General features: G+C 36.8%; 3 protein-coding genes across 3 annotated transcripts; 2 read left to right on the top strand and 1 right to left on the bottom strand.

Moving 5' to 3' along the window:
* Positions 1 to 101: 101 nt before the first annotated feature.
* LOC141619206 (kinesin-like protein KIN-5B) lies at positions 102 to 9,711 on the bottom strand. Its single transcript, XM_074436238.1, has 23 exons — positions 9,220 to 9,711; positions 7,539 to 7,668; positions 7,296 to 7,451; positions 6,876 to 7,213; positions 6,480 to 6,615; positions 6,288 to 6,385; positions 6,045 to 6,201; positions 5,884 to 5,953; positions 5,708 to 5,784; positions 5,440 to 5,493; positions 5,290 to 5,370; positions 4,875 to 4,986; positions 4,705 to 4,791; positions 4,115 to 4,290; positions 3,267 to 3,428; positions 3,073 to 3,180; positions 2,512 to 2,670; positions 2,346 to 2,429; positions 1,986 to 2,191; positions 1,802 to 1,903; positions 1,601 to 1,710; positions 729 to 880; positions 102 to 574 (listed from the first exon to the last, which is right to left on the bottom strand). The coding sequence occupies exons 1-23, from the start codon at positions 9,411 to 9,413 to the stop codon at positions 359 to 361; spliced, it is 3,165 nt and encodes a 1,054-aa protein (XP_074292339.1). The 5' UTR covers positions 9,414 to 9,711; the 3' UTR covers positions 102 to 358.
* Positions 9,712 to 12,339: 2,628 nt separating this feature from the next.
* On the top strand, positions 12,340 to 15,295 carry LOC141619129 (uncharacterized). Its single transcript, XM_074436154.1, has 5 exons — positions 12,340 to 12,510; positions 12,714 to 12,750; positions 13,222 to 13,342; positions 13,463 to 13,615; positions 14,993 to 15,295. Exons 2-5 carry the CDS (start codon positions 12,743 to 12,745, stop codon positions 15,122 to 15,124), a joined length of 414 nt encoding a protein of 137 aa, XP_074292255.1. The 5' UTR covers positions 12,340 to 12,510; positions 12,714 to 12,742; the 3' UTR covers positions 15,125 to 15,295.
* Positions 15,296 to 16,946: 1,651 nt separating this feature from the next.
* On the top strand, positions 16,947 to 25,061 carry LOC141619128 (uncharacterized). The gene is made up of 11 exons (XM_074436153.1): positions 16,947 to 17,740; positions 19,058 to 19,322; positions 19,776 to 19,953; positions 20,065 to 20,869; positions 21,150 to 21,576; positions 21,668 to 21,849; positions 22,033 to 22,192; positions 22,766 to 22,996; positions 23,086 to 23,436; positions 24,154 to 24,255; positions 24,547 to 25,061. Exons 1-11 carry the CDS (start codon positions 17,187 to 17,189, stop codon positions 24,781 to 24,783), a joined length of 3,492 nt encoding a protein of 1,163 aa, XP_074292254.1. The 5' UTR covers positions 16,947 to 17,186; the 3' UTR covers positions 24,784 to 25,061.
* Positions 25,062 to 27,372: the final 2,311 nt, after the last annotated feature.

Here is a 27,372-nt window from a genome sequence, read left to right as displayed (position 1 = left end):
TCATGGTAACCTTTATAACTATGACAAACCTTCAAAACCTTCAAAAATTAAGGGTGTTGTTAGGGAACACTGAACGGATGAAAGGAAAGACAGTTCAGAGGGAGAACGAACAGTCGAGAAGACGGTCTTTAATGTAGAGACACTAATGACAAACCATGGCAATCTATCTGCAGATAAAAGACTGGACCATGCTAATGCTATTCACATTAGAGTATAGTTAGTACAGTACATTTAAAGATTTCTTGTCGGAGTATATACTACGACAGTCAGACAGGCTCATGAGGAAATGAGACCATTTTCTAAGAGACCTAACACAAGATATTAATTAGACTTTCTTTCCTGCATTTTCTAACATCCCTCAGTTGATGTTTGCAAAAGGAGCCCTGTCTAAAGACGATGTTGTATAACGAGGTGAATGCTGCACAGTCTTGGGTTCTATCTGGCAACGTTTCATACACTCTTCGAAACTGATTCTTCCAACCAGATCATTTATGTCTGGAGTTCTCATCTCCTCGATGGATGCTAAACTTGGTACATGCATCTCTCTTTTATAAGTTTCTACATGACTGTCAACCTGCATTTTAAGTCTCGTGTAAGTCTCCTGTGAAACAGTCGTACCTTACTAACTAAAAATGATTACGGTCACTGATTTCTATGGGAAGTGATCTCAAAAGATCTTAATTCGAGCTAAAAGAAAAAAAGTTGAAGAAATTAATTCGGAAGTGTACCAGATAATCTTTGATAAGACACAGTTCTGCTTTATTCCGAATGTTTGAAAGACTACAATCATGCTCAGTTTGCAAGGATGTCAGCTGACTTAGGCATTGACTTGAAAATGAATTCATCTTGTTCTTTGTTTCGCAGTCCATTAAGTATGAATCTGCAAATTGAATATTACATGTGATACTCAAACGCGACTATATGTTCTGGACGAAGGAATGCGTTAACAGTTCAACACCAAACATAAAGTAGTACGAAATTAACAGAGGTACTACCGACTGAAATCAACCCATTAACTAACAGTGTCAAAACGGCTAATTTGAGAAACATTTACAACAACAACATCAGAGCCTTAATCCCAAAATGATTTGGGGTCGGCTGACATGAATCATCCTTGAGAACCGTCCATGGGTGAACGCACCCTCAAAATGCGAAAAAATAGAAAAGAACAAGTGAAAAACAAAAGGGGAGTGAAATATAATACGAAAGCCAAGTAAACTTATAGGTTTTAAAATCGAAGTCAGGATTTCTTTTATAAAAACTTAAAATTTAAATCGATAATAAAGATTAAAACGATTTTGAAAACCGAAATAAAACTTAAAATTTAATTTGAGAAACATTTATATTTCATAAAAACTTGTATGAAATAGTATCCGGACATGAAACCAACCCATCAACCCTGTAACTAATTGAGAAATGCACAAGAATTTGGGTTGGTCTCACATTTGAGAACGTCTGTCTCATACTAGCCTCATTGTTCGTGTTTTTTTGCCTACGTTAAGAGTTTAATGTGTTCTCTCAGAATGAGTGTTTGCCAAAATGCAACCAACGTGAAGTATCGAGTAAAAGACAAGCTACAATAATTGCATAAGCAACTTACCCTTAATATTCAGAAGCAAGCTTGACATGTTAGCATCGAATTCTGCATCCTTCGCTGAGACGGAGGTAACATACTGGTTTTGTATGTTTTCAACCTCCACTTGCTTTTCACTGTTACAGATTTTTTCAAGCTAGTTAAAACATAACAAGTAAGCTTTAAATTTGGTGCGCAAAAATGCATTGGCGTTAGAGCTGAGCTTACATGATGGCAGCTTGTATTTTTGATTTCCGCTCATTATTGAGATCATTTAGTGAATGCTGAGCTCTCTTCCACTGTTCTTGAGCGTAATTAACCTTGTCGGAGCTGTATCCAAGTGACAGTAACTTTGTATTAGTTTTCAGTGTTTTAGTCTTCCATACATAAAGATCAAGGACAGAAAACATACCAATGGCCGATAAGTTGGTTTTTCGTCTCTCCCATTTCAGTTAACAGGTATAAATCCGTCAAAAAATGACTTTCAGCACTTTCCATGTGTTCGTTCAGGGCAGTATTTGCAACCAAGGACACTTCCTGGATTTTTGACAAGCTTTGCTGGCACACCTTATTATCCAATGACCGTCTTTCATTAATATTTCTCAGTGCTTCAGACACCTAGTCAGTAGTCACAACATAACAAAAGCGAAGTCAGATAAGTGAAACCCTTTTATCTTGAAAGACGAACAGTTAGCGATAATGTTATCATAAGACTGTCTCATACGAGAGTTTTGGCTTGATGAAAGGAAAGTAAGGCGATGATTCAACTCACCAATGTTGCCTTGTTTGTTGTTAGTGCTGCAAGAGCCGAAACAATTTTTTCAATTGCCCGTTTCTCCTCCGTAGCAGATACTTCCTGCATAAGGAAAACATTATGGCACCTTCTGAACAGAATTTTATTACATGAAAATGACGTAAAACTGTAAAAGTGATTTTACCTTGAACCTTTCCTCAAAATTAATCAGGAACTCATGATTTTTACTTTGACTGCGCTCTAAATCGCCCATTATTTTAGAGGCATGACTGCAGATCTCGTCAAAGAACCCTCGGGTTGCTTTTGTGATTACTTCTGCTGAAGCCAGAGTCCTTTGGAGTCCCTAAATATATTCCGAGTCCAAAAAGAAGCAAATAAATTAAGACAGCAATAACAACGCTATCCCAGTGCATTAGGGGTTCCTGCAAATGGTGGGTCAGATAGATGTACACAGTACACAGCCGTACCCCTGTGTTAACAACACAAACTAATTGTTTCGGGATGACCCTTAATGAAAATTGTTTCAAAGTTGCATCAAATGATGGCTACTTCACAATAAAATGAAGCTGAGTCAATTTAATGTCATTATATTTTGTCTTCATTTCATAATAATCGAGAACCAAAAAAATAACGAGTATTTGGCTCTGTTGAGAAAAGTAAACAGAAACAAATTAATCAATGAAAACCAAATACTGTATTAAGCCTGCGAAAAAAAATACTCTGTAAGTAGTTGCCTGTACTTTACCTGTTCTTGCTGCACAGCAGAACGATGCAGAAGCTCCTTTTGCACAGAAAGAGAATTCTGCAACTCATCTAATACATCCTTGGCCTCGACAACAAATAAGCCTAACAACTGCAGTTCATACCAATTCATAAAAAACTTAAATGTATCGAACTTCAAACTACAAGAAAGACCTCTTTGACTCTTTCAGTAATTACCTTTTCAGCATCCGTAGATTGGCAGGTTATGAAAGCATTTATGTACTCGAAATCTTCAGATGTTTTTCTCTGTGTGGATTTAGAAAACTCCCTTAAACCTGATATTGTTGAAGTATGTGTGTCTGCTATTTTCTGAATTTTTGATTCCAAGTTCTTCACTGCCTGAGTAACGGAAGAGAAAAGGGTCAAACTCGATTTAATAAACCAGACATCTAATAGTATCTGAATACGCGGAAGTGGCAATTTGCTCCCTTAACTTTGTTCAATAGTGAAATTAGGCCCCTTAAGTTTCTATCGTAGCAATCAAACCCCTTAACTCTATCAAAAAGTGAAATTCAACCCCGATTTTTATTTTTAAATTTATTAAACTTTATAAACTTTATTCAACCCCGATTTTTATTTTTAAACTTTATACAACTTATATAATATACATAAAAAAATACTAATTTTAAATTTATTAATTTATATAAAATTATTCATTTAAAGAATAATTTTCATTCATCTATAATAAACAAAATAAAAAAATGATAAAATGTCATGAACTATTCTTATATTTATAATAAGTTTTCAAACAATTGTACAATTATAAGAAAATATTCGCCATTACAACTATATATTTTATAAAAGTTATAAAGTTATAAAAATTAAATTTCGTATTTGATTAATTGTATTATTAAATGAATTTTGGTGGAATTTCATGAAAAATCAAACAATGATGTTTAATTTCACTTTTCACTAAAGTTATGGGGTTTGATTGCTACAAATAAAACTTAAGGGGCCTAATTTCACCATTGGACAAAGTTAAGGGGGCAAATTGCCACTTTTGCGGTATCCGAATATGTTCTCACATCATCTTTGCTGGCAAGAAACGAGCACAAGTTTTCGTCCATGCTCTTCAGTTGATCCTGCTGCTGTGAAACTGAACCTAAGATGGTTTTATGCAGGTCTTTTAAGCTCTGATCAAGCTGAGATCCCAATGTCAGTACCAGCTTATGATTCTGAGTTTCCAGTTTATTTTTCTCATCTGTTCAGAAATGAAAAGAAAAAAATCATTTTTTTCTAAATAAAGCACACGCTGATGGCAGTATCGACAACATGGATGGAACCTGAAATGAACTCAAGTGCAAAGCGGGCGATGGGTGGGTGGTAAGTTGAATGGAGCATTACCTAGTCCATCACCCATCCGTCACACAATATATTTTTTTTTCCAAGCAATCATTTACTTTGTGGATAAACTTAAATTTCGACATTATTTTACTTGACAAATTCATTTCATATAATTTCATTATTCTTTAACTTGACACGGATGTGGGTGAAGGTAAACCGGACCTGAACCCGACCCATTGTCAGCATAGCTACAGAACTTACAGCTGCACTTCCATAATCTGAACTTATGGAGCCATACTTCATCAGAATTCACAAGAGAATTACAGCTTACCTATCTTCATGTGTAAGGCTGTTATGTCTGCAGATGCATTTTCCAATTTCGAGCGCATCTCCTTTGCACGTTGAATCAGGTTATTTTCTGTTTATATAAGTTGATGTCAAAGAGTCAGCATTAGGTTAGAAAAATCCTTGAATTAACAGCAAATATAGCTGAATTTGTACCTGAGTTCAAAAGTTTTGAGATTATGTACTCTTTTTCCTGAACCTGCAAGCTTACCAGCTTATGATTCTCTTCAAGTTCCTCACAAATCTTACTGGCGCTCTCCAGTTTTTTCTGAAAATAAATTGCTCCTTAAATGAAATGAATTATACATTCCGATAAAAAACTGTTCAATCTCAATGCTCATTTTCCTTCAGTTGATTATAAATCGGAACTAACATGCAGTCATGCACGCATCTGAGATGATTACAGATTATAATACATTTAACTGATTGGAGGTTGAAAGAAAAAAAAAAAAAAACTAATTGGAAGCTGAAAATTCCCTAATTGCATACATTTCTAAATTAAAACCAAACTGCCTGAGTCATTCAAAGAACCGTAAAAGTGTGTTATTCTATGCAATAGCAAAGGCGTTACCTTGCAGTCTTGTAGCTCGAGTTCTACATCCATTTTTACTTCTTGTTCACAGAGATATAGACGACGGTACTTATCAGCATCCTGAAGTAGGGATCATTAGTATATACCGGTGAAAGGCATTCAAAGGTAAAGAAATAACACAGTTATTACCTTTCTACTTAGCTCAAGCTCCGTCTGTAATTGCTCTATCTTCTCATTCCGTCCCTGCAATGGTATGATTTAGGTCTCTTGAGTATGATTAAGCAGGGGAATGCTCATGTAGATTTTGTGAGCATCTTATTTAACTGTTCACGTCTTTTCCTCTTTTAATGAACCCAAAAACTCGTTATTCTTTTGCATTGAAATTGGGTGGAATAAAGCAAAATGACACGCTAACTGTATGCCCCTTCTTATATAATGCAGTAAGATAAACACTTACCTTCTTGTCTGCTTCATCTTGAGCAAATCTTTCATGTGATATATAAACACCATTCTTTTCCCTAGCTGCTCGAACGTCTGTTCAATTTTTTATTAGAAACAAAAAAAAAATTAGAAAAATCAGCTTTTTGAAAAGTTATACTCCAATTCAGGAAAAAAAGGTGACATTTCAGAAACCTTGTTTCATTCTCTCAAGTTCCATGTACAATTCCTTGAGCAAAATACTCTTTGACATCTTCTGGTTAGCCTGAAACAATTAAAAAACATCGGAAAAATCAGACACAGTACAAAACATCAGTTACGAAACAAGATGTTTCACGTATAAGAATCAGATGAACCTCAGGTTTGTTTTTGATGTTCTTCGCACGATAAGCATAATCTAGCGTGCTAAGAGTCTCTTCTAAACAGTGCCCGGAAGGAGATATTGTTGCGATTATACAAGTCTTGGTTTTTCCTCCTAGAGAATCTCTCAATAACCTTGTCAGCTTGCTATCCCTGGTTGTTAACAAAGGAGAACATTTAAACACAATAATTTTACGAGTTTAATTATGAAGCAATCGTACTAAGACAGTAAGACGAACCTGTATGGTATATGAGCTGAATGATCCACCAGAGCATTAATTACTCTCCCAAGAGTAAGCAGGCTTTTATTAATCTCGCCTACTTCTCGTGCTCGGCCCTGCATTTACAGTTTCGCTGTTATGTCAATAATGCAGGCTTACTAAATGGCCTTAACTAGAACAAGATCTTAATATTGGAACATGATAGTATACCTCTCTCACACCAGAACGCGAAACATTCTCAGATCCTGCTAAATCAACAAGATTCAGTTTGCCACATTTAATGAGCTCCTCGTTTCCAACCATTTCCTTTACATATACCATTATGGTAAAGATTGAATGAGAGCGGCTGCAAAGAAACTTGTTCATTAGCATTATGCTTCTAAATTGCCAAATGAGGCTATGACCAAACTCTTTAGCAAATACAAGTGAAGTCGGTTAATTCAGCATGGGAGAATCTTTGCAGATCGCTCAGCCAACCCTTGTTAAGGTACTCGCTAAGCCACTGTCCCTGTCTACCATCAAGTTTAAGGAATTTTTAACCAACCAGTCACTCGACGAAGTACATTACAAAAAAGAATACTAAATTCTGCAAGATCAACTCCTTACCTGCTACGCTTGTTTAGTAATGTATCTGAGTTTCGTCTTTTGGAAGCTCCGCGTTCCATAAGTTTATAAATGTCATTGGCACTGTATACAACTTCTTCTTCAAGGCCTCTAATTGTAACACAACCCTTTCCATCCTCCATCAACAAAACTGATTTTTTCGGCTTGTCATCCAAATACCTAGGCATGTCTTCTCGAGCTAGCAAATCTGTAATTTCTTCATTGTACAGCTCTAGAGATGAAACCTTCATGCTATAGTCAGCATTTTGAGCTTCTAGCATGTCAAATATTTGCCGGACTGCTCTTGGTATTACACCCGCTTCATCACACATTTCACCACCCTATAATAATTTCACATAAAAAAAATTTATTGTGATTCTGTTGATTTTCATAGAAATTTGCGGAAATAGTTCAATTTTATACCTTTGATCTCATTACTCCTTCCATAGTGTATGTTTTACCAGTTCCAGTTTGTCCATATGCAAAAACAGTACAGTCATAGCCATCAAGGACGTCACGAACAATGGGAGCAATAGCTTGTTCATATATGGATCTTTGTTGAGCTTTGGGCCCGAAAACCTTATATGATGGCATAAAGTTAGCAATCCAGAGTTCAGCAACATCGATGAGTAGAATAAAGACGGCCATGATGCAAAAAAAACATACCTTATCAAATGTGAAAACGCGATCTACTTGTTTGTTAGATACACTTTGTGAGACAACGACTTCTCTCTTTAACTCGTGACATGCTATCACCTTTGACGGATTAGTTCTTTGCTCATCGTCACTTAATGGCCTGTATTAATAACGTTATCAAAGTTATGTCCTCAAAAAGTATTCTAAGATATCCAATAGATTATCTCGTTTTCAGTTATGCAGAAAAAACTTGGGATAAATAAATGTTTCAGCATGTTCATTCTGATTTCGACTTATTTCCATAAAGAACATTGCACATTTGCAGCAAACAATAACGTCAACACCACGCATCATTTTCAACTCTGCATAATAGGCATTTTAGATGCCTGTGATATTGACAAAAACTGAATTATACGCAAGGCTTCATTCACAGGATAACCAGAGACATTCCATAAGTGCCAGCAAGGTAAAAGCTTAGCACAACAAAAATCAGGACATCTTGGTACCGGTACAGTTTCTGTAAAAACTGAAATGTACATAAGCTAAAAGTAACTAAGAACATTTTTGGAACAAGACACTTAAAGAACATAAACCCTAGCTAAGACAACACAGGAGATTTTCCGAAGGATGTGTATGACACAGTTGAGTGTGTAGGTTTTCGAGTAACTTACGACAACATTTTCCACTGTATTCTGAACTTTGTATCTAGCTAACTAACTTTTGCTTAACAACAAGTCAGCAAATAAATTTGGCCAATAATAGCCAAACATGAAACTGTAACTTGAAATGGCAATAACAACCCGACCATCAGTGACCTGAACCTAAGTCGACTCAAATTAAATGCTGATTTGGATATCTGATCCCGAAAAAGGGACCAGACCATGCCCAATTTCCAAATCTAGTTCCGTTCAAAACGAAATAAGGTATTCTAACAACTTACATATATGATGGCATTATCAAACTCAAACTCAAAGCTTGACCTATTAAATTTTGAGTTTCCTATCATAAACTCATTATAACCAACCAAGTTTCTTGCTGCAACTACATCATGCAAATGAAAAATAATTGAACCTATCTTTTTCTTCTACATTCGCTCCAACACGCACCTCAAATCATATACTCCCTCCGTCTCAATCAACTGTAGTACTCGTAACTCTGTAATAATTGAACCTATCTTTTGTTTCCATTTCATTTTTTCCTCATTTACCAACAACAACAACATAAGAGCCTTAATACCAAAATGATTTGGGGTCGGCTGACATGAATCATCCTTCAGAACCGTCCATGGCTGACATGAATCATTTTTTCCTCATTTACCCATTCACAAAAATCTCTTAAACCCCAATAACAATGACACTGTTCCCTAATCAAACCTGAATCATGATATCCCAACACAGAATATGGCATCCCTCCGTACCAATCATTTGTTTACCTTTGACTAAAATACCTTCACAACGAATAAAAACCATAAACAATTGATTAAGACCTATAGAGTAATAAAAACCAGTACAACACACAAAACCCTAACAAAATCACAAATCCAAAATTCTTACCAACTCCCTCCCTCCGGGTTATTTGTTTACCTTTGATTAAAATAACGTTCAGAAACAATAAAAAAACGTAAACAAATGAATAAATGATCGCGAGTCGCGACAAAGGGACTACTATAACACTAAATAAACAGCAACAATTGTGAACAATAAAAACACACCTGCATCTAAGAACAACTTGAACATTAACCTCATTATCTTTATCCTGTCGAAAAGACGACAACCTCGCTTCGCTTCCTCGTAAACTAACCCGAAATCTTTCAGGTCTAGGAGTAAAAAATGGAGATGGAGATGGAACAACACCCATACCCACTTTCCTAAACTGATCAGGAGTCATTGATACCATCTTTTCCATACAATTTTCTTACAAAAATACAATTTTTTTAACAAAATGTAGCAAAATTACGCAATTATAAGACTGAATTAACAAAAAAGCAAACTTTTTTATGAAATTTACGCGAAATTATGAAGAGGGTATTGTTCTAAATCAGTTGAAGAATAAGATTTGTATGATCTTTTTGGTTTGTAAAGATGGAATTAAGCGTTATTTTGGAGAAAATTGATTATTTTAGAAGAGAGTTTCAAGAGAAGAACACAACTTTTAACGGCTAGGTGGAAAGTTCAGTTTTTGCTCTAAATTGGTGGGGTCGTTCATCTGTAAATTCAAACTGGCGCATTGCGACAAACCAATATTAAATTGAAATTAAATACGTATTTTATTTGGGAGTATGCAAGTAATTAAATTGGCACATGGGCATGCCACATGTGGGTAGATTTGATAAAAATGTAAAACAATTGACTCGGGTTTGGGTTAGTGAGTGTAGAACTAGTTTAGATCCCGCGCAATGAATGCGCGGTATTTATAGAGTTTTACTTTTATATTACTTAATAATGCTAAATTAATACCTCGCTAATTTTTCATATTTCATGTCATTATATTTTGATATGAGAAAAAGAAAATTGAGCTGTAAAATTATTCAAGAAAACTGAGTAAAATTGAACTACAAAATAATAGTGGTATCTAATTAATTGTTCATTTTCTCGTTATTATATATTTTTTTGAGAAAAAAAAATTAAAACTGAAAATTAGTCAAAGAGAATTGAGTAACGTGCTGAAATGTATTTTTTAAAAACTGTTTTTTATACCACAAAGCTAATGATTCCAATTAATTAATTCTCTCATTTGTTTTTGTCATGTAAGTAATCAAAACGATTTATAGTTTTGGTTATACATAGTATGAGTCAAGTCATTCTCAAATAATAACATCAATAAAAGATCTAATAGTTTATAGCTTCTTATTATTTATATTTTAATTAAAATACTATAGTTTAGTGTTTAGTGAAAATTATAAAATTTGATGAAAAAGTTAATATTTAATGAAAAAATTATATAATGAAATACATTATAATTATTAATTACTTTATTTAGTGAATAAAATTAAATTATCAATAGTTTCCTTATTTATAAAGATGCTTTTTGGAGGGAAAATTTGGGAGTTCACCTATTCATTTAGTAAATAGGGGATTTAGGTCGAGTTATTTTTGAGTTTGTAAGAAAATGGGTTGTGTTGTTGATTTCTATTATTATTATCAAGGTTTTTATGGATAATAGATAATTTCTACAAATAAATATTTAGGTCGGGTTAATCTACTTGTAGCTTGAGTTGTGCGTTGGGTCGGGCCAGGCTAAGTGCTAGCAGCCCAGGTGTCACGCTCCGGTACTTTGAGCGGAAACGCTCGAACTAAACGGACCGCGCGCGCAATTTCAGGGATTATGCGGCTAAAGTGCGGCTCCTTACACCAGGCACGACAATAAATTGAGGATTGGGCCAATGTTGTGCAAGTTTTGTCTACCTTGAGCCCGACCCACTGAATTACGGGCCAGGTTGGGATGTGCCTTTATTTTTTTTTATTAGTGTTTTGACCGGGTTAGGTCGAGGAAGTTGCGGCACTAGCCCGGGCCGAGGATGACACCAAGTTGGGTCGGGCTGACACTAGTGCTGGTCGGGCTGTTAGAAATCGGCCCACGAAGCTGAGTTGGGCGGAATTGGCCCGCTACGATACACAACTCTACATGCAGCAACACACCATGATCGATTTTATCCTCTTATACCCACGTGGGACACTCATACGTGAGAATAAAATTGTTCAAAAGTGCGAGCTAGACCAGCCCAACCTTATCATCGTCATGTGGGCCAGTTTTTGCCGCTCAACCATCCCAGTGTCATGGTCGGGCTATGCCAGTCAATGGTGCGGGCCAGCCGGCCCAGCCCGGTTCCAACACTAAAAAAAGGTCAAGGAATACACAATTTTGGCCCGCTACTCAGTGCATCGGGCTCATGCAAGACAAAACTAGCCAGTAGCCAGCCTTGGTCAAGTCTAGTCCAAACACAACTTCGGGTCTTGTCTGGACTGCAAGTCTGCAACCATTTAGCCCAACACAGTTCAGCGCAGTCCTAGCCCGACCCATGAAGCATCCTTACGTAGGAATATATGGGTTCGTCGAAGTATGTGATTGGTAAAAAGAAAAACTTAAATAAAAAAACTAAAGATTATAAATTACGTATCAAAAGATGAAAAACAAAATTCAAGATTACGCATATAATCAAAATCAAAAGAAGTACTAAAAAAGAGTAACATTCTTTTATGAAGCGAATAAATTACTAGAAAATCGTCTCATACAAGATCTTGTTTATATTTGTGAAGTTTTTTTTAACCCGCGCATTACTTTATTTTCAATATTTTTTCATCTCTGAAATTAATTTATTATTTTTATTATTTTCTTCAATTAATATTATGTAAATTAAATTCCTCTAGAAAGATTTCATGACCAAATTTAGAGTAAATTATTTCACAATAAACATATTACTGTACAAAACACTAACAGTCTCTCAAAAGATTTCCTTTAATTCTACTCCCTCCTATTCAATATAAACTTCTCTATTTCCTTTTCCGTCTATTCACAATAACTTCCCTATTTCCTTTTTTGGTAAGTGTTTGTGTGGTCCAAATTTAATTGTATGGTGGGGTAGTATATTTGTGTGGTCCAAATTTATTTATATGGTGAGATAGTGTGTTTTCTTAATTTTTGTGTCAAAATGAAATGGGGAGGTTTATTGTGAATAGGAGGGAGTATATAAAACGGTCCTCCAATACTCCCGGAGTTCCGACACAAGTCGTAAAAACTAAAACGGCATATGGTGATTCGTGATAATAGGTCCGGGTTCGAATCCCACTTGGGTCTAATTTGATTACACAAAAAAACGCAGCCTCGTGCCCTTGTGTAGCCGTGTACTGTATGTCTCTGTTGCTTCTCTCCCCTTTTCCTCTTCTTACTTTTTCAGAAACCAAATTCCGTTAATTTTTATTAACTTTTAGTCCGAATTTATAGCTTAATCTATACTATTCCAACGATATTCTGCTATTGTTCATCCAATTCTCAACAAAGTTAGGTACTTTATTTTTCTCCCTCTAATTTTTCATTTTAATTAAGTTTATGCTGGTAAAGTTTGCAACTTTTTACTTTTAATTTGATGTTATTGTGTTAATCATCATAATTTTCATAATTACTTAGTCAATTATCCTTAAAGTTTGCATCTTTTGTCATATAAACATGTTTTTGACAGTTTTTTATACAATTTATGATTCTGTGCAGTTGCCCTAACTCACTGTATTCATTCAGAAATGAAAATGTATGTGCTTACCTCCTTAATCAAACAAATTTGTTTCGGGTTTCGGGTTTTGGGTTTTGGGTTCGTGTAGTTTTATTAAAGGGTGATGTACTGTTGTGTTATACCCGTCCGTTCCATTCATTTGTTTACCTTTTTATTTTTGGCGAGGGTATTTTAATCCACAAATTCTTATTATAGGCGGGGATATCCGTCTATAATAAGAGACTGGTCGAATCCCTCCCACAAAGAGGCAATGGGGGGGGGGGGGGGGGGGGTGGAAAACCAAGTGGGTTAACATTTGGCCTCCCACTTGCCTCTTTGCCTCTTTGTGAGAGGGATCCGACCCGCCTCTCATTATAGACGGATATCCCCCATCTATAATGAGACTTCCTGATTTTAATCAAAGTTAAACGAATGATTGAGACGGATGGAGTATTTCTCTTAGTTGTTTATGCGCGCGCAATGGTTTAATCAAGTTAGAGTGGTATGCAGCCTGAAGAAGAATGCTGGTCCTCTTACGAATTTTGAAGTGTATGATTTTCTGCAAAAGAAAGGGGCTTCATTGGATCCGGCTCAACGGCTCATGACTACGTTAGCACCATCCGAGCTTACGGTTGTTCTTTTAACCCGGTTGTTTGTTTTCGCGATAGAACTTGTTAAACTGGTTTTTGTGCGGTTTTCTTTACTGGACTCGGTAGTGATGGGGTTATGTTACTTTTTTTGTTGGTTTTAGGTATTTGATTACTTAGCTCAGACACCTGCCAGTACTCAAACTAGAGAGAGTATCATTGAGTTTACGGAGAAAGTTAAAGTGTTCAATTTAGCTAAAGCTGAGGTGGTTAACATCATTAACATCAGGCCTATTGATCCTGTTGAAGCTGCTCCAGTAAGTACTTAGTATTGTTCCTTTTTTTTTAATGCGTGCTGTATGCTTTTTGAATGTTGAATCGATTGCGTTCTGCAATTTGTCAAGGTTTCTTCTTATGTTAAGAGTACCAATGCTTTCTGGAGAATGTTTGATGAGAGTAGCAATGGCCTCTAAGAATGTAGTTTGATTTATTTTTCTGGTTTGCTAACCTGAATATTGATGTTTGGTTTTGGGGTTGCTTTTTTTTCGACTTAATAAAGGTTTTCATTTGCTACCGACACTCAGTGGACTTGATCCGTCAGTTTTATGGCACATGCTTGCAATTTCACTGTAGCAGACTTAGTATGGCAGTCTAGACTCTAGATGTTAGGCAAAGCGATATTCATGTGTCCATTTCGATGAAGTTGTTTTACTGCATCGTAGCTGTATTTATACCTTCTGATGAGCAGTTTCTTCAGATAACTAGCTGCTCTTAAGTCTTAATAGGTGCCTACCTTTATTGTGTGTTCAAAGAAACGCCCAGTCCAAGCTTAAACGGTGGTATTACTGGTATATGGTTCTGAATTTGGCGGTATTTAATCAGTCCAGAGATTTCGATTTTCTCTTTATCATTAATCAGTCTCATTATTTGGAGCTATAATTCAATTAAGGTGAAAACGATACATTCCGCTAGACCTGTCAAATGGGTCATGCATGTCGTGTCAAAATATGGCTCAAAAATAAGTTGGGAGTTTTTTAAACTGAAACTCCGGAGATTTCCATTTTCTCTTGATCATTAATCAGTCTCATTATTTCGAGCTATAATTCAGTTCAGGTGAAAAAAATACACTCGGCTAGACCTGTCATATGGGTCATGCATGTCGTGTCAAAATATGGCTCAAAACTAATTTATTACGCTTTTTATTTGCCTTCTTGAATAAAAAAAACGTCTTACTAATACTATTTCATACTTTTAATATTATTTGAGGGTTAAGATTTACAGGGTCATAACCGTACCTAATGGGTCACGGGTTGGTTTTGATAGGTCTGCACTCGGCCTATAGCTCATATAGACTTTCTCATGTTGCTCTTGGATTCTGAGGTATTAGTAGAAGTTCGGAAAGCGTGAATTAAGCCGGTTCTGATGTTGGATATTTTGGAAGCATTGATACCAATTTACATGCTAGAGACTAAAATGTGTATTACTCCATAATCATAAAGCTTGCCACTGGACGTTGATCTAGCATTTAGGCCTCCGAGTTCGTCAGATTATCTGAATTCCGTATTGTTTCTCTAGTTTCAATAATCCTGTCATGATTCCCCTTTGGATCATTATTTACACTATACAGATTTGATCAAATTAGAATTTCAGTCGATTTTAAATATCTAAAGTTTCGTTTTACTATTGTCTGACAGATTATAGAAGAATTTACAGAACGTATGGATGATGACCGCTTCGGAGAGTTGCAGACGATGATAGATACAGTGTTGCCACCACGACCCGAGCCTCAAGTGCCTGGAGAAGATTCTAATACGGACGCAAGCTAATTTTACTTTAATACTCGCGAGTTTTTTGAAAACATGTTTTGGTCATCTAAATTTGAACTCATTTGTAGCTTATAAATTGTTATCGCCACATTCAGAAAGCTTGTGCCCGTAACTATGTTTGTTATGATAACAATTACGTCTGATTAGTTTATAAAGCGTACCAATTACCAAGTATCGTTTTACTCCATGTAAATGTAACACCCTCAGAATTCCAAAATCGGAAATTGGTTGTGGATACAGAAATTTACGGAGTAGCTAATACTTTTTCTATCGTCGTCTGCAAAGCGTACCAATTATCAAGCTGTAACGGTTCAGAACAATGACACATACAACATGCATACTGGCGTTGGTATACATAAAACGAGTCCAGATCATCTTCAGCACTGGTACAATTTAGGCAACCAATTCAATTTGAAACATTAACAACTTTTTCACTAATTACAACCGTTGGGTAATACATGAAACGAGTCCAAATCGTCTACATTACCTAATCAATGACCGAAATTTACTCTCTAGCAAATCTACTCCCTACCCATTTCCTCCTTCCATTACATAAAACATTATAAACTCGGTTTGGGGATCAAACAGTAAATACTTCTTCATAAACAAAGAATTTTTTGTGTGAAAGGTGTTTTTTGGACACTTGCTTGTAAATGAACCCTAATAAATACCCCTTCTAGCACAAAGAACTTTGCACTCTTTTGAACATTTGGTTTAAACGCAAAAATAAAACATGTTTGTATTTTGGCTCCATATTTGAATGTTGGTCTAATTTTCAGACTTAGTGAGAAGGATATGAAACATTTCACCGACTATTTGGGTTAATTTAGCTTATGGGACAATTCAAATGGGCCAATCAAAATAAGATGAAGGAAATCAATGATTAATCTGAAGTCCATATTTCTGTTTTATTCTTCATTTCCATTTAGGCCTTGTTTGAAATAAGAGTAATTATTAAGGGAGTAATAAGAAATAAAATAAGAAGAAGTATAAGGAGATTGGAGGTTAGTGGTTAGTGGTGGTTGTGGAGGGTGAAAAGAGGAGGTGAAGGAGAAATCATTATTACCTCCATGTTGAGGTAATGCATTACTTGAGGGGAGAAGTATAAAACAATTACTCCCTGGGTGACTATTACACTATATTTCCCCATTTTTATCTATTTTTATTTTCAACCCCATCCCTTCTCTCAATTTTTAGTTCATTTTAGCTTTATTACTCCCTTAATAATTACTCACATTATAGGCAAACCCTTAAAGTTTATTCTGAAGTCCATCTTTCTGTTTAATTTAATTTTGATTTAGAGTTTAATGTAATTTTATTTTAAATTCATGTAATTTAATTAGAATATAGAATGTGTAATAAATTTTAACTTCATGTAATTTTAATTTTACGTCAAACCATTGTGTATTGAAACTATTATGGAGAAAAAATAGTAGCAACTGTGTGTTTATAAAAGGGAGGGAAACAAAAATGGCGTGTTAAAAAGAAGGGTGTTATGGTGTGTTAAAAAGAAGGGTGTTATAACACCCTCTCTTCCCAGTGTTCTCACCCAACCGTAATGCTTTAGTTTATTTAATTCATATTCTTAATTTTCGTGCCACTCTTGAATAGAGGAAGTTATCTAAACTAGGAGGGAGTATATATATTTCTCGATTTTTCTCCTATAAATCCGTCAAAACTCAAAAGATAAAGCGGTCGGACACAAAACACCCTCGATTGGGACACATTCCTTAGGTAGAAATAATCCTCTATCCTATTCCGTATCCGACCCCGCCCGTCTTGATTATTTGAACTAAGACCCGCAAATCGATGCACATATCTAAACTTACACGGTTTCCACAAGATCCAAACAAATCAAGAATATCCCCAAATCAAGCTCCCCTAATTTCTCTCCCACTTTATTTCCTCACTTTATTTTCTAGGGTTTGCTCCCACCCCCTTTCTCTCTCTCTCTCACATCACCGTCAAATCCCCAAATTACTATGCAAACCCTAAATCCCTAATTCCTCCAACCCTAAATTAAAATCAAATCAATCACAATCCCTAATTCAACTCTTCAACAATGCAACAACAACAACAAAATGACGATCACGATAAAACCAATTCCCCCAAATCAAAACCCCAAAACCCTAATTCCAAAACCCTAACACCATCGTCACCTCCGTCGACGCCGCCGTTGACGGTGGATGAGACAGCGATGGAGCCACCGTGTGATGACGTGGATGTCGACGTGTCCGGGAAGACGATGGAGCTATGTTTATTCGACGGAGAAGTGTCGGAAAAAAACGACGTTGATGGATTATATGTATACAAAAACGTGTTTAATGTTTTCCCCAAATCAATGGGGAATTTGGGAACTAGGTTAAAAACATTGAAGTTCTTCGCAAATGAGATTAATTTGTTTCCAGATGAATTTAGGGATTGTTTTGAGCTCGAATGTTTGCAGGTGAAAGTAGCTTCAATTGGGTTTTCTGGGTTGCCATTAACAAAGTTGAAATCTTTGAAGGAGCTTGAGCTTTCGAAAGCGCCGCCTCGGCCTTCTGGGTTTCCTATATTAGCTGAGATTGCTGCGCTTCAGAGTTTAACTAAGCTATCTGTTTGTCACTTTTCTATCAGGTTTACGATCCTCGCCTTTTATTTCGCTTTTGTTAGTTATTTTCGTGAATGTTAAGTTAGGTAAGCCTTATTTCCAGTAGCGGAACCTCGATTTTTAGTTTCGGGGCCGAACTAGTAATGTAATAAGGTGAACTGTAATGTAATTTAGGAGGGCCTTGTTTCGAGTGGCGCAACCAGGAATTTTAGCTCGGGCTAGTGTGTTTATGTGTGTACAGGGAACTAGTAGAAAAAAATCGGAAATTTTAAGGGTGTGTTTGGACAGTAAATGTGGAGGGAAAGGGAGGGGAGGGGGAAGAAGGGAAGGGAAAGGGAGAGAAGGGAAGGGGAGGGGGAATGAAGTGTGGTTGTTTGGATACAATTTTCCTCCAAATCTTGCCCATTGTGGAGAGATTTTGATTAGCCGGAGGGGAATTGGATCCCTCCAAATCTCTCCCCCTCCATTTCCCTTCACCCTCATTTGCTATCCAAATAAGGGATTTTAAATCCCTTACTCTCCCTCCCTTTCTTTTCCCTCCAAATCAGTCAATCCAAACACACCAACTGAAAGTGTCAAATTTTCTAATGTTCAAGTGAGAGTGTCCCTCTGCCAACCCTCCTTATTTTGCAACCGCTTATTTCCAAGTCGAATATGTACCTGAGTTGTCCTTTTATTTACTAATGGTTGGAAGTGAGTAATCATTTGTCAGGGGAAATTTAGGTTGTAGTTGGTGAGTTGGGTTTTGGGGCGGCATTATCATAAATTGTGTGGTGGGGGATCTGTTTATGTTTGTTTATGGAGTTAGCTAGTATGATTCGGTTGATTGTGTGGCAAATTCGACATATTTGATGATTCTTATGGGACGATTTTTTATATGTTAGTTGACACCTTTGACATGTGTTGTGAACATGATCTGTTCTTGTTTTAGCTGCATTGCATGGATAGTTTGTTTCATTTAAGTTTTGATAAATTGTGGGAAAGGATAGAGATCAAATACGAAACTATCCTGATGACTTTTTAGTATTAGGTTGTTTATTGAGTCGCTGATTATGTTATTTGTTAGACAAGTTTCTGCAATTCCACAGATCTTTTGAGAAATTATTATGTTCTGAATGCTGTTGGAATCAGTTATTTCAGAAGATGTCAACTTTGAAATGTGTTAATGATTTACACGTTCCTTTGAGATTTATGGTGCTGTATGATGTTGTTTTAGGTGCATTGTTGTGGGCAGCTGGTGTTAAAGGTTTATATAGAATTCATGGTAGTGCAGTTTTGTATCTTCATCTGAATCTCATCCACCAATTTCAGCTGATGTAATATGTTTATACCCATCTTTGCAGATACCTTCCTCCTGAAATTAGTTGCCTCAGTAACCTGGAGTATCTAGATTTGTCATTTAACAAGATGAGAAGTTTGCCACAGGAAATTTGCTCTTTGAGTGCTCTCATCTCGCTTAAAGTTGCTAATAATAAGCTAGTTAAGTTGCCTGGTGCATTGTCCTCCCTACAGAGATTGGAGAATTTAGACCTTTCTCGGAATAGGTTGACGTCTCTCGGATCATTGGATCTTAACTTGATGCAAAACCTACAAAAGCTTAATCTCAAGGTATCATCCACCAGCTATCTGGTTATATTTTCTTATGTAACGTATACAAGTCATGCTTGATGATCCATCTTTGTTTTAGTAATTCATTGACTCGTTTTTATAGTTATGTGTCTTAGAATCTTGGGTTTATCCCGGGGTTGGATACTAAGTTTCTAACTGTCCTTTCCAATGGAAAATGAAAGCACTAGGCAGTTCGTGTAAGAAAATGATTGTGGATGCTGAGTTGAAAACATCCATATTTGAATTAGTCTTAACTTATAATCAAGTATTAGCCTGCCTCTCTCTTTTCTTTTAAAGTTTCGTTTGTTAGGTTCAAGATTCAAGTTACAGAAATAGTCAATACAGATGTCTTTTTAAAAAGCTGTTGACTTTTTTTTTTTTTTTTTGGTACTCCTTTTGCTTCATTTCAATATGATCCTAATATAGTTATTTATATTTTTATTATTGTCTTAGTGCAATAAGCTCCTCAATTTCCAAATACCGTCATGGGTATGCTGCAATTTGGAGGGAAATGTAATAGACACATGCGGGGATGACTTGATCAGTTCTGCTGTTGAGATGGATGTTCTTGAAGCGACAACTGATGTTATTGAAGCGACAATTGACGATGATGGAGTAATTTCTTATGATGGTAGGGTTATAGGCTTATGTCTCTGTCAGTATCTCTTTAGTCTTATTTCGTTTCCGGGTTATCTTATATGATGATGTACTGAAGCAGTCACGTGTGCTTTACTCAATGCAGTATCTTCTAGTTCTTCACCTTATCATCTACCTGGATCTTCTTTGAGTGATAGATGTTCTATGAAACGACGATTGGGTAAAAGGTGGAAGAGAAGACAATATTTGCAGCAACGAACTCGAGTAAATCATAGCAAAAAGTGGAAATTTGAGAATCATTGTGATATATTGACTATCAAGCCTAGTGGAAAGTGTGGAACCTGCAAAAAAGCTTTTTGCGCATCTGATACGCCCTCTGGCTGTGCCTCCAATTGCGTTGAGGATCAGAGTAAACAGTCAATTTTGGAGAATAATGATGCTAAAAGGTGTCTTGAAGTTGCTGAAGATGATGGTGTGAAGTCAAAAAAGAGGCCTGAGTTAGAAAATTGCAACTGTGCCGATCATGGTGAGACTGTCGGAAGTCATCGTGAATGTTCTGATCAAATCGTAAGTCACCGTGAATGTTCTGATCAAATCGGAAGTCACCATGAGAGCTCTGATGGATCCAGTACTGATGATTCTCCGAGTTGCAAGCCTACACTGGCGGATAGAAGTAGAAAACGCTCCTCTTCACAGGTCTTAAAATCTTACCTAAAGTGTAAACGACAGTCGGACAGAATTATAGATAATCCAAAGCCTAGGAAGTCTAGAAAATCAACTGAAGGTCAACCAGATGTATCTCGGAAATATAATCACAAATCATTCTGTGGCGTAGAGGATCGTTTACCAGATGGCTTCTATGATGCTGGTCGTGATAGACCCTTCATGTCTCTTGCGGATTACGAGCAAAATTTGGAGATCCATTCGCGTGAAGTTATTTTACTTGACAGGTAATTTCTAGATACGTGGTTCAATTGATTTTACATTTGCATTTTCTGTGCTCTATGTTTCTCAGACTCGATTGGAATTACCCGATATTGGTGCATGTTCGAGCGTTGGCCTTGTCTACGTTAAAGAAAATACTTGTGTTTTTGCCTTAAAACTAATTGCCTAAGTGTCATACTCATGTCCCAAGTTCCTTGATTCAAGCATGAACAAAAGTTGTACTAGTAAATGGTCACCGTAGTGATTTCTTTTGATAAGAGTATGTCCTGTGTCATGTGACTACAGGGAAATGGATGAAGAGCTAGATGCAGTTTCATTGTCAGCTCAAGTAATGGTCTCACGCTTGATGAAGCTAACTAGTTCAAGGCTGAGAAGGGATGTGGCCCCTCATGATAACTTATTGGTTGCTACATGGCTTGCTCTTTTTGTTTCTGATCGTTTTGGAGGAAGTGATAAGAGTTTGTTTCTTGAGAGTGTGAGGAAAGATGTATCTGGTTCAAATTATCGTAAGCCTTTTGTTTGTACTTGTGCCACCGGGAATAGTCTGCATAAAATGGAAGCCTACCGAAGTCTCCAAACTATGGATGATACTGATATGCGAAATTTGTGTGAAACATCTATTCAAACTATCAAAGCAAGACAGAACTCTGTTGTAGTTCCAATTGGGACTTTGCAACTTGGTGTGTGCAGGCACCGGGCAGTTCTTATGAAGGTAACTTATTCTGACTTTTTTTTATTTCACCTTTTTAAGATTAACTTTTATGTTTTTGATACTATGAATTATTGCTTTTTGCATACACCAGTATTTATGTGACCGAATGGAACCTCCTGTGCCTTGTGAGCTTATTCGAGGTTATGTAGACTTCTCTCCTCATGCCTGGAATGCAATTCTTGTTCGAAAGGGTGGATCATGGGTTCGCATGATTGTAGATGCATGTCGTCCACATGATATACGAGAGGAGATGGACCCAGAGTACTTCTGCAGGTAAATATATTCTATTTTCTTCTCTTTTTTACCCGTCTCTCCACTTTATGGCACTCATCCAGCTATTTGCCTTCAGCATAGGTTATTGCCATCATGATTTGCCAGTTTAGTTGTGAGGAAAGTGCTGTTTTGTACTCCGTAGATGATTTATATCTATCACTGACAGTCATCTTATTCTCGCAGGTATATTCCCCTCTCTCGTATTACGTCTCCCTTACTTGCCCCTATAGATACTACGACTTCGTCATGCTTCCCTACCATCTCTGAATGTGATGAAGTAGAAAAAGTTGGTTCGAGTTCTCTCATTGTATGCAACATTGGTTCAGTTGAAGCTGCAGCGAAGGTAGGTCTTCTCAAATTTAAGCAGTATTTTGGCTACTTGGTACATAATTATTTTATTAATTTGTGTAGGAGGCTAATTAGTAGTGGCAAGTACCATTTGGTTCCTTAGACGGTGTTTGTAGATGGTTGAGGGAATGAAGGGTGATAAGTTTATGGTCATAAAAATATCGATAAAGAAACAATTAGTTCAATTAGGTCTGTTTCCACATAACCAAATTTATTACTCCGTAAATCTTTTTGACTAGTATCTATGATTTGATTTTGTGAGTGGTGGCTTTCAGTTGATTTTTTTTGGTCTTTTTATTCCACTGCGTTAGTTTTCGACTACGAATGTTTCTTTTGAAGTATCTGAGTAAAATCTTGTGCCTTTTACTAGTTCATTAATTGTTGACTTCAAAATGAAGTTAAAAGTCATTAATAAATTTGAAAACGAAGAATTAGCACTGACAGGATCTTCATACGAAGTTTTGGTTTTAGCCTTGATTTTTGAATCCTTCGTTTTGACCTATTCTTGGCTTTTGCGCCCTAACTGCAGAAAGATATTGACCTTTTACACTGCTTTTGGTGACTTCAGGTGCGGTCTTTAGAGGTATCTGCAAGTTCATTGGATGCAATCAGGAAATTTGAGTTGACTTGTGTAGGAGAAGTAAGAATGTTGGGTGCTCTAAGGAATCATTCTTGCATAGTTGAGATCTATGGACATAAGATTTCTTCTGAATGGATTGCTGCATCCAATGAGAAGCCAGAGAAACGTATTCTACGTTGTACAATACTTATGGAATATATAAGAGGTGGCACTTTGAAGGTAAACCTTTCTCTGTGCAGTAAACATTGTTTATCCAACCACTTTTTGTCCTCTACTCAGTACTCAGTATTGACCCGTGTTTTGAACAGGGTTACATAGAGAAGTTGTTGAAAGCTGGTGAGAAGCATGTTCCTGTTGATCAGGCGCTCTACATTGCTAGAGATGTTGCATGTGCACTGAAAGAGCTCCACTCAAAACACATTATTCATCGTGATATTAAGAGTGAAAATGTTTTGATTGATCTAGAACAGAAGAAAGCTGATGGGTCGCCTATAGTCAAGCTCTGTGACTTTGATATTGCAATCCCCTTACGCTCGCCTTTGCATACATGCTGCATTTCTCACCTAGGAATTCCCTCGCCTGACCTTTGTGTTGGAACGCCACGCTGGATGGCTCCTGAGGTGTTACTGGCAATTAATGACCCTAAACCCTATGGGATGGTAATATTATACTCCCTCTATTTTTCTATATATGACTTTCTCACATTTCGAGACACACACTCCTCTCTTCAATATCTCTCAAATTATATGCTTAAATATAGTCATATGTATACTCATATGAAAGAGTTTTTTATAAGGAATTTCATGGTATAATTTTTATAATTTTTTACCAAATATATTTTTGTAAATATTAAAGTCAAAGGCTCGCCTCAAAAAAGCAAAACGTCATATATTAAAAAATGGAGGGAGTATCTATTTGTTTATTTTTTTTTAAATTCATCTTATCGTGATATAAAGATATATGATCTGCATTTTGTAGTTCTGTTGTACTCCCTTAAATCCTTTTATATCTACCAAATTTCCAATTTTACTATTTGGTGTCTTTGTTTGACATCCTTCACTTCTCTCTAATGTTACTATGTTAGTACCCCCACTTTCTTTCCGCCTCACATGTTAGTAACCCACTTTCCGCCTCACTACTTTTTCACTGCTTATTAATTTCTGTAAACCTATTACTATGCATATAACTGGAAGAAATCAATGAAATAAAGGAACTACCTTTTTACTCAAGACATGTCGTGTTCCAAGTGCTGCATATCAGATGTACATCTGATATGCAGCACTTGGAACACGACATGTCTTGAGTAAAAAGGTAGTTCCTTTATTTCTTGTCTCGTCTCTATTTCTAGTGCTAACCGTGTTTTTAATAATCCACAGGAAATTGATATTTGGTCCTATGGGTGCATGCTTTTCGAGTTGTTAACCTTGCAAGTTCCATATATGGGACTTTCTGACTCCAGCATACACGGTCTTATACAGGTATTTATCGCTATCATTTACACGGTCCTATGATGTTTAACTGATTGTAAGACATGGTGAAAATTTAAAGGTCCAGGGTCAGCCCTAAAAATTCGAGGTTGAAAAATTCACTAAAGAACGTTTAAATCCTCACCAATCACCATGCCTTAACAATAGTTACCAGTGGGGGGACAATGTTGCCCAAAACTTGCTCTTGGTTAGTAGAGGACTCCTTGATCAGTCTTCTGTCTTGGTCGTCACTTGTCGAGAGGATTGCTCACATTTTACCGTTGTTACCTGTGATTCTGGCAGAGTGGCAAAAGACCACCGCTGACCGTGGAGCTGGAACAGTTGAGTCCATCAGATGAAGCTTCAAGAATAAAATCGTCTGAAAAGTTTCAAGGAGCAGAATGTGAGGTGGAGGGTTTGAGATTCCTAGTCGATTTGTTCAAACGGTGTACAAATAGTACTCCCGCTGACCGCCCAAGGGCCGAAGATGTTTATGATATGCTGCTAACCAAGACTAGCGCCTATGAATCAGTTCAGTGAGGTAAGAGTGAGAAAGCGCCATTGTAGAGATATATCATTTGTTAACAAATTTTGTAGATCTAGGAATCCGAAATTTGAATAATGTATTCAGTTATGTATTATCAGAAATCTGTATAATACTCTACCCGGGGGTCCAATATTTGCCACCCCATGAAAAATGTATTTGCATTGATTTATAGACCTGACATTTTTAAGAACTGTTTTGAACATTTGTAACCGACTTCTGTAATTTGATGTCATTCTTTTATTTATTAATAAAATCTGAGCTAATCACTAGTTTTATGCTTGTTTCTGCTGTATTGTTCTTCAGTTTAAGAAATCTACGCATTTAGAAAATGCGAAATCAAAAATACAAGATACAATGGAAGTTGATTAGATACGCTCTAAGCCCATGGGATGAGTAATGTAAAGTCATTATCCAGTATCTTGTCCTAAGGGCTAAGGCTGGTTTATCGCATACCCACAAACGTCCTCTCTTGCTTCTCAAAATTTGCAATTTGCGTGACCGCTTTAACTTACCCTAGAAACCGTTATTGTGATTTAATGACATTTTTGATCCGGCACATCCCGAAAACCGTGTAATATACATTTCAATTTGAGCCAGCTTCTGAAGCGACCCCGGGCATGCGGTATAAAATCGGGAGAAAAGGAAATGTGACCCGGTATGACCTTCCGAACGACTCAAATTGATGTCTATATTACACGGTTTTCCGGATTTAAGAATGCTGGAATAATAATATCCGTAAATCACGCGAACGGTTCCTCGGGTCAGATAAAGCAGCTAAACAAATTTTGAGGAGCAACAAAGGACGTTTAAGGGCACCGATATGCGATAAACCAGCTTGGGCGAAAATCGCATAATTGTGAACAATGGATTAATACTTGTTATTTAGGGTTGGAATTGAATAGACTAACTTCTTAAGCGACCCCGAACAAGTAGTAGAAAAACCGGGAGAAACAAAAACGTGACCCGATATGACCTTCCAAACGGCTCAAATTGAAGTTTATGTTACACGATTTTGGGGATTTCAGAGTATTAAAACAAAAATGTCTGTAAATCACACAAATGGTTCCTCGGGTAAGATAAAGTGGCTAAACAAATTTTGAGGAGCAACAAAGAACGTTTAAGACTTTAAGGGTACTAATATGCGATAAACCAGCTTCGGGTGAAAATCGCATAATTGTGTACCATGTATTAATACTTGTTATTTGGAGCTGCAATTGAATAGGCTAACTTTTGAAGCGACCCCGAACACGTGATAGAAAACCGGAAGAAAAAGAAATGTGGCCCGGTATGACCTTCTCAATGGCTCAAATTAAAATGTATATAACACAGATTTTGGGATTTCAGAGTGCGAGAACAAAAATGTATGTAAATCACATTAGCGGTTCTTAGGGTCACTTAAAGCGGGTACGGAAATTTTGAGAAGTAACAGACCACATTTGAGGTGCCAGTATGCGATAAATCAGTATTTGGCAAGAATCCGATAATCCTAAATAGTGGATTAATACTTGTAACTTGGGGCTGAAATTGAATAGGCTAGCTTCTAAAGCGACCCCGAACGCGTGGTATAAAAATCGGGAGAAAAGGAAATGTGACGCGGTATGACCTTCCAAACGGCTCAAATTGAAGTGTATATTACACAATTTTCGGGATTTAAGAGTGTCGGAACAAAAATGTCAGTAAATTACGCATACGGTTCCTCGAGTCGGATAAGCGGCCAAACAAACTTTGAGGAGGAATAGAAGAAGTTTGAGGGTACTGATATGCTATAAACCAGTTTCGGGCGAAAATCGCATTATCGTGAACAATGGATTAATAATTGTTATTTGGAGCATAAGTTGAATAGTCTAACCTCTGAAGCGACCTCGGACACATGCTAGAAAAACCAGGATAAAAAGAAAGTGACCCAGTATGACCTTCAGAAAGGCTCAAATTGAAGTGAATATATCACGGTTTTCGGGATTTCAGAGTGCCGGATAAAAAATGTCGGTAAATCACGCGGACAGTTCCTAGAGTCAGTTAAAGCGGCCACGCAAAGTTTAAGAAGAACCAGAGGACGTTAGAGAGTGTCGGTATGGGATAAACCAACCTTGAGCGATAATTGGATAATCATGAATAGTGGATTATTACTTGTAATTTGAGGCTGAAATTGAACAGGCTATCTTCTGAAGCGACTCCGGACACGTAGTACAAAAATCGGGAGAAAAGGAAACGTGACCCGATATGACCTTCCGAATGGCTCAAATTGAAGTGTATATTACACGGTTTTTCGGGATTTAAAAGTGCCGGAACAAAATTGTCCGTAAATTACGCGAGCGGTTTCTCGGGTCAGATAAAGCGGCTAAACAAATTTTGAGGAGCAAAAGAAGACGTTTGAGGGTACTGATATGCGATAAACCATTTTCGGGTGAAAATCGCATAATCGTGAACAATGGATTAATACTTTTTATTTGGAGCTGAAATTGAATTGGCTAACTTCAGAAACGACCCGGGACACGTGATAGAAATCCGGAAGAAAAAGAAACATGACCCGGTATGACCTTCTCAATGGCTCAAATTAAAATTTATATAACACGAGTTTTGGG

The sequence above is a fragment of the Silene latifolia genome, chromosome X, assembly GCF_048544455.1.
Source record: "Silene latifolia isolate original U9 population chromosome X, ASM4854445v1, whole genome shotgun sequence".
In the NCBI taxonomy this organism is placed as follows: Eukaryota; Viridiplantae; Streptophyta; class Magnoliopsida; order Caryophyllales; family Caryophyllaceae; genus Silene; species Silene latifolia.
Note: the sequence above shows the minus strand (reverse complement) of the source record. Positions and strands in the feature narration are given on the sequence as shown.

Bases quoted from the DNA above. Each gene is read 5' to 3' on its own strand.
- LOC141619206 (XM_074436238.1), bottom strand. From the start codon at position 9,413: ATGGAAAAGATGGTATCAATGACTCCTGATCAGTTTAGGAAAGTGGGT. The intron at 7,214-7,295 runs GTATAAAATTGA...AAATTATTATAG, and splicing joins AAGGAGTAATGAGATCAAAG to GGTGGTGAAATGTGTGATGA. The intron at 1,711-1,801 runs GTAAGCTCAGCT...AATCTGTAACAG, and splicing joins AAAATACAAGCTGCCATCAT to TGAAAAGCAAGTGGAGGTTG.
- LOC141619129 (XM_074436154.1), top strand. The intron at 13,343-13,462 runs GTTGTTCTTTTA...TGTTGGTTTTAG, and splicing joins TAGCACCATCCGAGCTTACG to GTATTTGATTACTTAGCTCA. The intron at 13,616-14,992 runs GTAAGTACTTAG...ATTGTCTGACAG, and splicing joins ATCCTGTTGAAGCTGCTCCA to ATTATAGAAGAATTTACAGA.
- LOC141619128 (XM_074436153.1), top strand. From the start codon at position 17,187: ATGCAACAACAACAACAAAATGACGATCACGATAAAACCAATTCCCCC. The intron at 17,741-19,057 runs GTTTACGATCCT...CCATCTTTGCAG, and splicing joins GTTTGTCACTTTTCTATCAG to ATACCTTCCTCCTGAAATTA. The intron at 19,954-20,064 runs GTAGGGTTATAG...TACTCAATGCAG, and splicing joins TGGAGTAATTTCTTATGATG to TATCTTCTAGTTCTTCACCT.